The sequence below is a fragment of the Triturus cristatus genome, chromosome 5_1, assembly GCF_964204655.1.
Source record: "Triturus cristatus chromosome 5_1, aTriCri1.1, whole genome shotgun sequence".
NCBI classification, from domain to species: domain Eukaryota; kingdom Metazoa; phylum Chordata; class Amphibia; order Caudata; family Salamandridae; genus Triturus; species Triturus cristatus.
In genome coordinates this window covers 467,913,218-467,927,436 of record NC_140587.1, presented here as the reverse complement: position 1 = coordinate 467,927,436, position 14,219 = coordinate 467,913,218, and the positions used below count along the sequence as shown (strand labels likewise).

The following is a 14,219-nucleotide window of genomic DNA, read 5'->3' as shown; positions in this document are numbered from 1 at the left end:
TTAAAATAAGCTTACCCGTTGTAAACTTGCACGATGTAAAGTATATATGTCCCAATGACAATTTCTCAGTACTTGTACGTCAAATTAATGGCCTAAAATAGAAGGCAGGAAATTAAGTGACCATCCCCATGTTCAAAGAACGCTAAAGTGATTTTAAGAAGGGAACTGGTTATTACCTTGCTCGTATCTTATTTCACAGGCGTTAGAAAAACAGACGGTCTTCATGTACAATCGACCGTGTGGGAGGCAACTAATGCCGGTTCATCTCTGGGAGGGCAAAGGGAAAATAGTTAACTGAGGGCACTACGAGGTCCGCAGTCCTCCTAAAGGCCCATGTCAGTAGTATTTACCTTGTATGTAGCTGCGAACGGCTCACAATCCCAAGTGACTGGAGAGGGAGATTGCGACCAACCCTCAAGCACTTAAACCGCTAGCGACGTCAATAACGTACGGGTGACGGCACCAGTATGTAACAGCCAGTGAAGACAGATTCTTTCATGTGGGTCATTCTCACATGCAAGCAACAAAAGCAAATTACGGGTGCCCAGTCGAACTCAATACATTGGATTATCCTATTGTGAAACCGATACTAATTAGCGAATTTTAAAAAATAAAATCGGGGCTTCAATAACAATTGGGCACAGTATGGCAATAGCCCATTAATGACATAACAACGGTATCGCGTTACAGCAGTTATCACGCATAAGTATAGATCAAATGGTTACAACAATAGAGAGAGTAAAAGTTACTCAAAATGCAGTGATTTAATGCCCCAACTTCAACGTGTTTCCTGCATATCCATCATTACAGGAATACTCAACTAGATAGCCAGTTATATATAAAATATTGGTGTTACAATTTGTAGACAGATACACATTAAGCCCATAATTGATAGTACCAAAATTACTGATCAACACAACATATACTTCGTATAGGTATGATTTCATAAAATTGCATCAGGGAAGGCAATAGCAATTACTGAATATGCAGAAAAAACACAAAGGCAAGCTTGATACAAAATTCGAATGAATTCTTCTTGTTTAAAATTATATATACAATGCTATACAATAATGTGTATACATGTGAATCAAGTTAAGACGGGCTCACATAACCCATATTTCTGAATAGGGAGGCTACCCAAATTACGAGGTACTTCAAATGATTGAATTCCAATTTAACCATTACCGAGCACAAAGACTTGTCTGCCTATTTCTTCAAACTCGTTCAGACCCCGTGTGATCGTATCTAATGAATGTATCCATCTGCATTCACGTTTACTGAGAATGTTTGCAAAGTCTCCCCCTCTTGGGTTAGGTTTCACCTTCTCAATCACCCACCATCTCAAACTATCCACTGTATGCTCAAACCTGTTAAAGTGTTCCACTAATGGCGCAAACTGTACCTTACAGCATATGCGACTACAATGTTGTAGGATGCGGCATTTCACTTTCTGGGTGGTCTGTCCTACATACATGAATCCACATGGACAAGTAATCGCATAAATTACTCCAGTAGTATTACAGTTGCTATGCTCCTGCAGTGTGTGTTTCTGGTCATTATATGTAAATTCAGTGGTTTCATTGGTCAGAGGGAAGCTTTACAGAGACCACATTTGTAATGTCCTTTGATGGGTGGGATCCCCCACAAGGTAGTTTGGCCCAGGGGACGTTGTATCGGTAGTAAGGATTTAACCACATGGTCCCTCACGTTTTTTCCTTTTCTAAAGGCATGTAATGAGGGAGGTATGTTACCCAGTTCGTCCGCCACTAAGTGCCAGTGCTGGTTAATGGTCTTCTTGATGGCATTACTTTTAGTGTTGAAGGTGGTCACACATACAATCCTGTCTTCACTCACATTGTCTTTAGGTTTCGGAACCAATAGGAACTCCCTATGATTGTGCCAAGCACGTTTGCGTGCTTTCTTAAGGAGTCTAATAGGATAGCCACGTTCAACCAATCTGATTAAAAGGCCTGCTGACTCTTCAAAACAGTCCTCCTTTCTTAGAAAAGTTCCTACGCACCCTCAGGAATTGGCCAAAAGGCAAATTGTCTCTGAGGTTGCGTGGATGATGGCTATTATATTTCAGGAGTGTATTCCGCTCACTACTTTTCGCGAAACCGTTGTTATGTCATTAATGGGCTATTGCCACACTGTGCCCACTTGTGATTGAAGCCCCGATTTTATTTTTTAAAATTCGCTAATTAGTATCAGTTTCACAATAGGATAATCCAATGTATTGAGTTCGACTGGGCACCCGTAATTTGCTTTTGTTGCTTGCATGTGAGAATGACCCACATGAAAGAATCTATCTTCACTGGCTGTTACGTACTGATAATTGAAAACGTTTACTAAAAATTAAAGAAAGGATATAAATGATTGCTTGGGTATTGCATTTTTATTGTTTATGTCTTTGAATCTGAATCAACGTATTTAATACTATGAGTCGGTGCATTGCATCATAGAATGCACCTTAAAGAAGGTCTAGGACCATTGTTTTTTGTATTACGTTATACCCAGGTCCACGACCGTATCAGGGTTTACCCCATTTTTGTAATGGCTTTCAGTAGAAGGCGCGTCCCCTCCACCCCACCTCCACAAGAGTGCACTTTCATTTTCTCTAAAACACAAAGAAATAGAAACAAAATCAACCGTCTAATGAGCGGGCCTTGGCCAGAGCCTCACGGGAAATTTTAAATGAGCTTATTATGTCCATCCACACTACTTTCAAATGACTCCAGACTGCAGTGTCCAGTTGAACGTGAAAAACTTGCATTTCAGCCGCTGCTTCACTAGAAACAACAGCAGCACGAAAATACCGGCAATAAGCCAGACTCAGTTAGCCTGCCCGGTCCGCTCTGGTCCAAGATGATTCTGTTGGCTCAGTGGGCTGACGCTTCCACCCTATTAATCTTATGTTTTAACTCACAACCGCAGGTTCAAACCCCAGCGCGTCTGCTCAGCCTTTCACCCTACAACAGGCCGATGAACTAATTAACATTCATTTGGTTGGCAATAAACATCTGTTACTCGGCACCAAGATGCAGCATACTCCAGCCCCGCCTTCACTTGCACACTGGGATAACTCACTTTCGCCTCCTTTCAATTCAGCTCCTGATTTTTTCTACCGTGCTCGCTTTCTGATTTGGTACTGGCATTATATAATGCAATCTTAACTTATCTTTTCACTCCCCCACCTCAGAAATCTGTAAGCACTTCTCCTTTCATTCCATTTTTTGTTTTGTTTTATATAGCGCGAATGAAGGTATCCAAGCACTTTATATAAGTACTAGTTCCATTACAGAAATCTGCCCAGTCGGTGATAATGTGCTGCATGGCTAAAAACGTATAAGGTCCCAAAGGCGAGACCTATTGGGTATGCCAATGCTTGTTCTTCTACTGTTTGTGTACACCTATCGTCAGCTCTACCCACAGAGAAAAACATAACTGTACGATAAACTGAGAAATATTTGGTATTTTTCCATCCAACGGGGAAAGGGAGAGACTCCGTCCAGCAGGACAGAAAGTGAACAACTATAATATCTCTTCTCGGGGCAGGAAGGATGAGAATCAGTTCCGTCACATAAACGGTTTCTTCCCCTCGCTTGCTACTGGGCATGGACATGGCGCTGTGTTTACCGCTTTTTTGGTTTTCAAGTCCAGTGCTGTGGGGACACGTGCCTTTCGCGCAGTGTTGCTCGCCTGGACGGCTGGGCCATAAGAGCTGGTTTGGAGACGCAGTGCTTTGATCCCTGCCTGGCTGGTGTGCTCAGTGTAGGTACTCTCCAAGCAAAGAAACGTTCTGGTACGAAAATGGGCAAAAAGAGAAGAAGTTATTTAGCACTAACCCGTTTGTCGCATTAGTCTCTGTAAATATTTTGTGAAAAAGGTTCACAATCACGGATATGAAGAGCATCCAGGATGCAGCTGTGTGTTGTCCTCTAAGAGTTACAGTGATGGGACAGAGAAGAGACGCACGAATCAACCAGCCCAGCTTTACAACGTGTTCTGAAAGACGGTCCAACACAAATGGTCACCCTGTCCAAGTCACCTCATTCCCCACACACCAACTAGGTTGCATCTACTTCTCCACCTCTGAATGGTGCGGCCTCCATTCTACACACCTCATCACATTCCACGGAAAACCATTCTCAGATACTGTGAGACTAAAATGACCAACTAAGAATTGCAAACATTTGTTCCTCTTTGTAGCTATCATCACACAATCTGCACTGAATACTGACTGTGTCTAAGTTTCTTATGTCCTTGCCAGGCGATGGTGTACAGCTAGTACACCTATTATTATAGATGGGTGGGGTCCTCTCCAAGGTGTCTGTGGTAGACTAGGCACCGGAGATGGAAACAGAGGTGGAAGGAATCTTAACATATCAGTGGCTTCTGGTGATACTTGACCAGCACTACTGATGCTCTTCAAGGCGCACCATTGGCCCAACCAGTGGCGATTGACTGAAAGCTGAAAACATAAGTCATACAAAATAAGCAGATTCTGACAACTGAAATTCTTTGAAAAATGAGCAACAAACTTTGACATTGAAACATTATGGTCTCAACGGACATTTCAATCTGGCACTTATCTGACAGGAAGAGTCCATACAGCAAGTACTTAGAAAGGCCCACTAAAGCGAAGTGTTGTGCTGACGTATTATCGTCTAGAGGTCAAAAAGGTAATTATTGACTTGAGCATTCTGAAAACCAACAAGGTGAACATGGAATTCGGAAACCTTAAGACAATAAGCCAATGGCCTTGATGAAGCAAATCAGAGTCACAAAACATATGTTGGTTGAGATTTGACAGTTGAGATTTGACATATTTAAATATGTGTGCATCAACTTTATAAAACAAAAGTGGATTAAAGATTCTGTAGTATTTTACAAATAATTGAAAGCCTGCTTCCCTCTGCCACTTGCATCCCATTGGGTAAGAAATGGGAAGTTGGGTGAAATATGAATTAAGATTACTGGTTGTGAGAAGTTGGCCTGGTATATGATGTTCACTAGTTAAAGTGACCACCTTGTACCATGCCAAGCAACCCTTATGGTGTGGTTGTAAGTCAACCTTTTCGGACCAGCTGCCCTAGTGGTAGCGTAGGCTAAGCAGTCTTTCAGGCTAAACTCATTTAGGCATGTAAAGCAAGCTGTTTTACCATATGTAACCCCCCTTTATACCAATGAAAGGACACCACACAGATATATATTCAAAATATATATGTATTTATTACTCAAAGTATCCCCTAGACTCTTTATGAGCACAGGAGCACAAATCGTTAAACAAGAAAGTATCACAATATACAGAAGTTGCACTTTATATGGATAGGCCCTGGTGGCCGCTCAAACCATATACTAAAATAGTGGTACAAGTACCACGAACAGGAAAGGGAGAAGGCCTAGGGCCTCTAGAATTGCTGGGCCTACAAGGAGCTAACTTTAGTTAGTGACCAGGAGGTCCACGGGTCGCGTGTGCAGTGAGGAAAGTTACACGCGGGCTCCCATAGGTTTGCAATGGGTGCGTAAAAGTTCAAAAGTTACTGCTAGAAGGGTCTTCTGGTTGGACTACGAAATCAAGACTTCAAACCTAGACATTAGAGATGTTACTCTACACTTGTGCACCGGAGTGCCAGCTTTACCTCACCCACAGGAAGCGGGTGCATAGGGCTCGAAGTGCGTCGGGTTTCGTCTATCTGTTCAATGGAGCCTGACGACAAAGAAGCTGCAGGCGGTCGGTCCAGAAGAGATGCGGTGGATCCAAGGATGGATCGGAAGTGTAGAAGACCTGTAAGCAGAGGGGACAGTGTTCACAGTCACTAGCCAGTGACCGGCGTGGCACCAGGTAGGTACCAGGCGATGTCGGGTGCAAACAGGTGAAGAGGTGTAGCTTGTCTCTGCAGCCACGTGGTCCCTGAAGGTCGACGACGTCCAGGAGTCGGTTCACGAGCTGTCCCACGCAGGCTCTCGCTGTCGGCGGTGTCGGCGACTCAGAAGAAGCAAACAAGCCTTGGCAAAAGCAGGAGTCGCAGGAATCGAAGAAAGCTGTTGGCTTTGACCAGCAAGGTCAGAGGGGCTGCTCCTTTGGAGGGAAGCAGGGGCCAGTCTGGCGCAACCAGACCAGCGTCGTAGTTTTCAAAAAGGTTCGCCAAGATGGCCACTAGCCAACGGGCCAGGGACCGGGCAGGCGTGTCGAGTCGCAAAGTGCAGAGGGGCCCCACGCAGATCGTGGAGATGCTGGAGGGCTCACCTTTGGTGCAGATGCTGCTCGGATGTTGGGCTTCTCAGGACCCAAAGCACAACTCGGAGGGAGCCTCTGTTGTCGCGCTTGCAGCTTGTCGAGTGTCTTCCAAGATGGCTGGCTCCACGTGTCTCGGTGCCTCCACGGGTTCCTTCTTTGCAGGGACTGTGGATCGGGCTGTGAGAGGTCTGGAGGTCCAGTTCTTGTCGGTCTCTGGGCTCGGGCTCCGGCGGGAGGCGGCGGCAAAGCAGACGTCGATTCGCTGGTTGGTGCTTGCGTTAGCAAGATGGTCACTCCCTGACCATAGGGGAGAATTCCTTCAGTCTTCTGTGCAGCAGAACGTCGAAGTTCCCGTCTTCTTCTTAGTGTTAAGTTGATTCCAGGATGTCTGAAGTCTTAGGACACAGCTCCTACCTTTAAGCGGATTCTAGGGGCCGGACTACCTGCTAGGTCCCTCCCTAAGGGTGGGACCAGGAAGGGGGGTGGTTACACCCCCAATCCTTTGTCCAGCTCGCCCCAGGTCTGGGGCTGGTGTGCCCCAGGACCGGTTTGAACTGGCATATGCACCGAGGCTCTTTGTGAGCCTCAGGCATGTCTGATTCTATTCAAGCCCTACCTGACCAATACACAAAATCCTGTCTGGGGTGGTGCTCGCACCTCCCCTGGCAGGAAACCCTTTGTCCACGTCTCCCAAGCTGGAAGGACTCCCAGCAGCAGAAGGGCAGACTTGTGTCTGTGGTGGCAGCGTCCATTTTGTGGAGCTGAGGTTATGTCTGATTTTACCCGGGTTTCAGGTTCTGTACATGTCGTGTCCCTCTAGAAGGGTGGAATGCTAATCCCCTTGCCAGAATTGGCGAGGGGTTAGTATTCCAATTCGTATGACACCTTACTCGACATGTTTTGATAAAGCCAAACCAAAGATAGCATTTAACCGTGAGGTTCATAATGCACTTAAGAGTATATGGTATGGCGATATCTGGAAACGGTAGAAGGAAGTTGTTCCGACCACTGCAGACAGGCTCAGCTCATGCCAGAGCACCATCTCACATGAAACCAAGCACTCTGCCTGCAGGATTGTTAAGGCCTGCCATAGGAGTGACTTATAGGTTAACATGTGTCCTATTTAAGGTTAGGTATAGGCATACTACACCTAAGTAAGAGGTGGATACACCAACCTACCCCAGCTGAGTGATCAGCCAGTTGTGTCAAATTGCTAGGCCAGGCCAGGGGTGGCACAATACATGCTTCAGCCCCTGGTAGGCCTTAGATGCACCAATGCCCTGGGTACCTAGTGTACACTGGTACAGGGGCTCACAGGGTGATCCAGTTCCAATGGGTTATGCACCTGAAGGGCATAGTGTCAATTTAGTAGAGAGAACAGCAGGCTGGGGGTCTGATTAGCAGGCCCACAGCCTCAATATGTCAAAAACCAGTGAAGCAAAAAGCAAAAATTTGGGGTGACCATAGGATAGCATACCCTACTCTCCTACACTGGTACATAAAGACAGCTTTAAAGAAGAGCCTCCAGGGCCACAAATGAAATACACTGTAGCTGCAAAAGTCTAGAGTGCCACCCAAAAAAAGAAACTTTCCAGGGCAACTCAAAATCAACAAATTGGGTTTCATATTTGCCAATGGATAGCTGATGCTTGTGTGTGATTTTGTAACAGCGCAGACTGCACCCTATCTTAGAGACTGCAGTGGGGTATAGAGAATCCCCCACATATCACCTCATCCACCTTGAACTTCCAACCTCATCACCCCTGGTCACACCATCTTACTTTTGTTATATAAACCCCAGCAAGATCAGCCTAGAAACTAATACCCAACTGATGTATTGTCTTTTTGTGTCACACGTACGGGTAGTCTATAAGCACTAGGAATTACTGTGTGCACATAGTTGCGTAACCTCTAGGTAGAATTTGTGTTCAGTGATGAGAAGCAAATAAGCCTAATTAGATGCAACAATACGATTGGAAGGTAAGAGTTTGCAGACAAATTAGATTGACAGAAAATGGTTTACTCATTAACCCTGGGCGTAGTTCGCATAGTAGCGCTACGCGTAGCTACGCGAAGTGCTCTTCGCACTACGCGAGATACGCGTAGCACTATGCGAACTGCGTAGTGCGCGGTTCGCGATGATTGCACAGTGCCGGATGCTTGTCCGCACTGTGCAATCATTGAAAACGGCATCTTGCATAGTGCGAGCTGTCGTTTACTGCCGCTCAAGTAGATTTTTACTCGAGCGGCAGCTTACTCAACACGGACTGGTAGTTTCTCATCGCAAGCGGTCACGAGAATACGCGACCACTCGCAATGAGAAACCTGACCTCCCCGCGTTGAGAATCTCGCCAGGGGATTTATTTTCAACGCTCGCGATCGGCAACTTGATGTTGCTGATCACGAACAAGGAAAAAGTCTCGCCGGGATGTCATTTTGCTTGCTCGCGGTCGCCAACTTGACGTTGAGGAGCGCGAGCAATCAAAAAATGCCAACTACGCTACACTATGCGATTTTGCACTGTGCTACATGCAATTCGCGTAGCGCGAAGTAACACAAACTACGCAAACTTTGCGAGCGTTGCGTAGTTGTCCGCCCAGGCTTATTACTCATGTGCGAGGCAGTGAGAGGACTGGGACTTCTTTTGCTTGCTATTCAACCATCATTGGTAACCCGTTGCATTAACATGTGCAAAGAAGGTTGCTTGGGACCCTGTAGCATCACTTTTTTCATGGTGTCTTTTCATGTTAACAAACACTGGATCCACTCATCAATTTACTAATAATCAACAAACGCTAAAACATAGAACATGAGGATCCCTTAAGCTGAATCAGGACACTGCAAATGATGGAGATTGTAGTTGCCATAAGGAGAAACCAAACAAAGTGTAGGGCCCTAGAAATCCCAGATAATTTACCATATACAATTCTATGTGTGTTTGGGCGTACTTCACTTCTTAAAATAAAGGGTCTTGTCTTTTGCAGCGTCCTGTTACCCCACCCACAGATCAAAGCAAAAGACAGCAAGTTCACTTTGAGCAGAATTAGTTAGGGGTGATTCATCGGATATCCTTCATTAAGTTTCAGCAAGACAGTACAAAGGTCTCAACATATTGCAAGCACGGCCGCCTGAAACGACGACGGTGCCACAGGGTTTATGAGGCTCTTGCAACACAGTGGATAATGAGCTACTTCATACACAAGGAAACTGAATCCCAAAGTTTACTCATTACTGCGATATTTCATTCTACTCATTATAAAAGTAGTAGTTGTTCAATAAATTACACTTAAAAATGTATTTATGTATGCAATAGCATTTGCATACAGCAAACCTGGCTCGGGAAACAAGGAGCGGCAAACAGTATGCAATAGCCAGTTAGCAGGATTCATATCATATACAATAAGCACGTAGTTACACATTAAGATGCATATTATATGTATATGGACTTACATATTACAACATATTCTGTAATGAGGCACAGAAAAATATACTTACTGAAAAAACAGCATTTTGAAGTCCAAATGGTATTGGAGTGAGTCTGGCCAGCGCCACCACCTTAAGCCCACTTCCTCCATCCACCACTCGGATTAAAGACCTTAGTTTTTCACTTGTATCAAGTTTTGACAGTACCCACTGTGATAACAACTTCTTGCAGGTAATATGGGCAAGGAATGTTCCGATTAAGACCCCGACAATCACTAGCCCTATGCCAAGCACAAAGCCATAAAGGTAGCCAGCAGCCACATTCAGGACGATGTAACCCCAACCACAGGGGAATGAGACAAAAATGAAGCCCACAATGAAGAGTAAGACACCGACCAGACTATCCAGGCTTTCCACCCAGAGAAGAAGATCTCTGAGATATTGGCGCACCAAGGCAAGCGAGGCAAAGCACACAGCAGTCAGGAGGCAAACCAGCAAGAAGCTCTGGCACCAACAAGGACAGCTCCGCTGTTCCCCACAGAGCAGGAACCCTGATGGTTGGTCTGGGGGCTGCAACTCACAGGTTGTGCTGCTGTAGGAGGTTCCACATCCCAACAATGGTTCCACTGGCTCTTCAGGAGTCCTCTGAGTCCAGCGGCTTAGAGTCAGTCGGCCTAGCGATGTGGAGTACTTGATGGCCTTGGTAAGATGCTGCAATGGTGAACTTGCCCAGTGGAGGCCCCACATCCCGCCCATGGGATTGGAGGAACAGCCGTGGAGTGTGAGCAGGTCGTCTTAGTCATGCACAGAGAACACTGTGCATCAGAAGTGGCCGCCAGAGAAGCACAGAATATTGGCCATGAGATGACCTATAGTGCTGCAGCCATAAGTCAAACTGAACCAGAACCTGAATGTTAGTCTTAGGGGCACAAGGAAAGGCAGGTGTGATCCTAGGAACGAAAAGTTTAATAGGAAATCCACAGGATACAAAGAATAGAAAGATCCAGTGAGGAAAGCAGTAGAGTTTAGAGAATGACTGCATTTGGGCGTTGGAGTTAGATAAGAGAACTAGGAGACACGGTGTCCTGGGGATTAAAAAGGGATCAGAGAATCGAGTTGGCCAGGGGGTACGAGTTCTTTAATATATACAGATCTTAGAAATGAATCAGGCACCGGGCAGGCCACAGATGCCCCTTGAGGGTGTCAGCTGGCAGGTTGTGGAAGGGGGATTCAAGAATTGTGAGGGTTATCCTGACAGCTTGGAACAGCAGTGCTGAAAAACTCATGCATAAGGTGGTCAAGCATAGCAAGTGTGTTCTTGGTGGAGAAAAGCTGGAAGCAGGGAGTCTAGGAGGGAACGGGGAAGGCACAAGGGATCTTGGAGTGGGCCAGGCAAGGCGAATACTATCCGTGCGGAGGTCAGGGCAGAACGGTTTTGGAGGTCAGAAACCGAAGAAATGCTATGAAAAATTTGGACTGGTTCTGAAATGAAACCATGGAGGGCACGTTGTGGGTATGGGGTTTTCAAGAAAACAGAGGGATCTACCTCAAAGTCAGAGTAAGCTTTCGTGATTCCTAAAGTGCGGGGAGGGGACAGAGTGTTAGTACTTTAACTACGGAGGGGGGTAGGTACAAGCAGCACACTGTATTGAGAACCCGTTAAGGGGAGGTGGATGCCGAGGAGTGCGAGAGGACAAGTGGCTGACAAAAGCTCTGGTGGCTGTCAGTGGGCAGCTGACGCTGGAGCGAGGATGCCACTGCAGCAGTCGAATGCACTATCCGCTGCTGCCTCTCGTCTGCCAAAGGTGGCTGTGCCCGTTCCAGAAGGGCCGGGGGGCAGTTCCTCCATTGTTCTGCGCCCTCTCACTCGCTGACGCTGTGACGCCCGCGCGGGCACTGGATACAGGCTCTCGAGGTCCCAGGGTGTCGGTGTTGCCCTCCCCGCATCTGCTCGGAATGCCAGCTCCACAGCTCCGCTAACACTTTGCCTCTACCTGCAGCTCCGCGCAGACAGCGCATGTGTACGCATGCGTGATGATCGGACTCTGCTTTCGCCTGCGTGGCTCCGCCTCCACTTCACTCGCTTTCGCAAAGCAGAAGCAGCACTGACATCAGCGACGCTGAAGCTGACAACGTTGGCAGCGCCTGATAAAGCTGAAACTACCATATAATATAACTGATAACAGGAAATCACCGACACCGTGGACCCAGCGAAACGCTGATACATGACCCCTGACACCAGTTAATCATGAACGGCAGCACCGAATGTCAACACAATAACGTAACCTTAACATAACAGCACCGGCAGTTCTGCCCCAACTTTGGAAGGCGCAGCAACCGAGTTACAGCAAACTCCTCTCCGACAGCAAAGAACAGTCCTCCCTTTTACTCCCTAACAAGTTACAGCAGCGTGAATCACATCAGTTTGCTCCTGTCGATGAGGCTTTGCCGAGCATACATTGACTCTAACCCTGAGAACAAAGACGTATTTAAATTAACTGTGGAGGTGAGCCGACAGCCAAATCCTCAAAATCAAGGCTATTTAGCATCAGAGGCCGTGCATTGCATGCTTTGGGGGCAACACATTTTTGACAGGAGGAGCAAGCGCTGGAAATGGGAACGATACCCTAGGGGCACACATTGATTGGGGAGGGACGTTGGCAAGAAGGGGTGGAGTGAGGCAGAGAGGCGTCGATTCATGTGGAATAGAGTCAAAGACAGCCAGTTTACCGGTCTGCCAGAAGTTCTTCTCCATATTTCCCCATAACAAATAAATAGACGACGACGACGAAACACACTACAGTCAAGCTGTGCAGAGCTGCCGACTTTGGAGCTGGGGAACCAGGTTCGAGCCTCTGCGAGGCTCTACATCCTGTGATTCTGGTCAAATCACTTAATCTCCCCGTGTTTACCCCCCCCCCCCCCCCACACACAAAAAAAATGTGCCCTTGTATTAACTTCACTGGTGCTCATGTAAAGCGCTCTAATACCCTCAGGTCGTGTTCCCGCTACATAAAACCGCAAAAAAGGATCGTTTAGGAAGTTAACGCCCTGGCTCTAAACATCTGTGTGCAGACCCGGAAAGCTTAAGGGCTAATAGTACGGTAGTTCGAGTGGTTAATGAACTTGCAGCTCGCGTTCTCTGGTCACAGGTTTGAATCATCATAAAACAGATCAGAGTGTTAAATGTGCCCTCTTCAAAGCACTTCGTGAGACCCCGAGTGTAGATTTTCCTATTCCTAGTAAGATATATCAGGGAGTTAATGCGTTCGTCGCAAAACTCATGCTGTACCATTAAGGTAAAAACTTATAATTCTGTAACAGCTGCTCGGACTATGCACCAGGTGCACTGTTCGTATGATTGACCCGTATACCTTGCATACATAAGAACCGGGGAAAGTGAACCCATTTTATTTACTGGTGTATCTCTTGATCAACTTATGAAGTGACAAGTGCTGTTTTTTTTTACCCCCAACGAGTGGCTACTACGACGGGAAAGAAGTACACAGCTGCGCTCAATTTGACAGCAGACACCTGCTCCCACCTGGTATGCAATTTGGGCAAAATGAATTATTGATTGTCTTTGAAGTGAAGCCTTTGGAGCTAGTGAGCTGATGGGGTGGGGGGGGGGGCTTGCCATCGCTCCTACCTCCTGCTCACTGCGGGCTGCAAGCTTCAGATTGCTGCCTGTAGTGATGACGCCGACACTGTGGTGTTGCGGTCTAGTCGACGGCACGCTAGGCGTGACGTCACCGGACTTCCGGCGGCGGCCATCTTAGGGGCGCATTAGCGCGCCGATTCGAATAGGATAAGGAGCTCTGTGCCGGCGCTCCTGCTGGAGTGTGTAGTACATGAATAAACCCCTCAAACCTTGCCAGCTGTCTTAGTCATCTGTGGTGGGGCATTGTACAGGAAGAAAGGGGCAACATTACAATGGCGACGAGGAGGTGAAACGGCCCAGCGCTGCCTCCAGGGTGAGTGTCTCGTGGTCTGCCAGCCAACGACGCCCACAGGCACCACCCCTGACCAGCAGGAGCGCGGCAGTGTCGCGGAGAGGAAAGGCGAGAGCGCTACATTCCTGACGGGCCCCCCTGAGCCGATTCCGGACCGCGACAACCCCACAGGAACCGCCCCAGGTAGAGTCCACGTGGAGAGGCGGTTGCACGCATCGTGGCGGGGGTCACAGGACGTACCGCGAGCGGCGGCACCACAGACCGCGACGACGATCCGGACGCAGGGAGCCCCGACAGCACCCAGGGGTCGAGAAGCTCGAGTCCACGACCGCGGCGAACGGAGGCAAGGAGGAGGATGAGTGCCACTTCGACGGGACTGCCGAACCCGATACCCTTCCTCACGAAAGCTGGGGTTCCAGATATGCCATGGGAGGATTGGAAGCCGTACTTCTTGAATTTCCTGTTCGCCTTGGAAGAGGAAAGTGGCGCTGAGTTCTCGAGCTCGCGCAGGAAGAGGATGCTGCTACACCATTTGGGCCCTGCAGGTCAGAGGGTTTACGACGATCTGGTGAAGGTGGTCCGGCCCGCGGCGGATGACGATG

General features: G+C 47.4%; 1 protein-coding gene across 1 annotated transcript in view; it reads right to left on the bottom strand.

The window, feature by feature from the left end:
- Positions 1-11,826, bottom strand: part of TMEM64 (transmembrane protein 64) — a 129,374-nt gene extending 117,548 nt beyond the window's left edge. The window contains exon 1 of the mRNA XM_085605304.1: positions 9,737-11,826. Within this exon, the coding sequence (XP_085461430.1) occupies positions 9,737-10,420 (684 nt within the window). The 5' untranslated portion in view covers positions 10,421-11,826. The remainder of the gene's footprint in view (positions 1-9,736) is intronic.
- Positions 11,827-14,219: the final 2,393 nt, after the last annotated feature.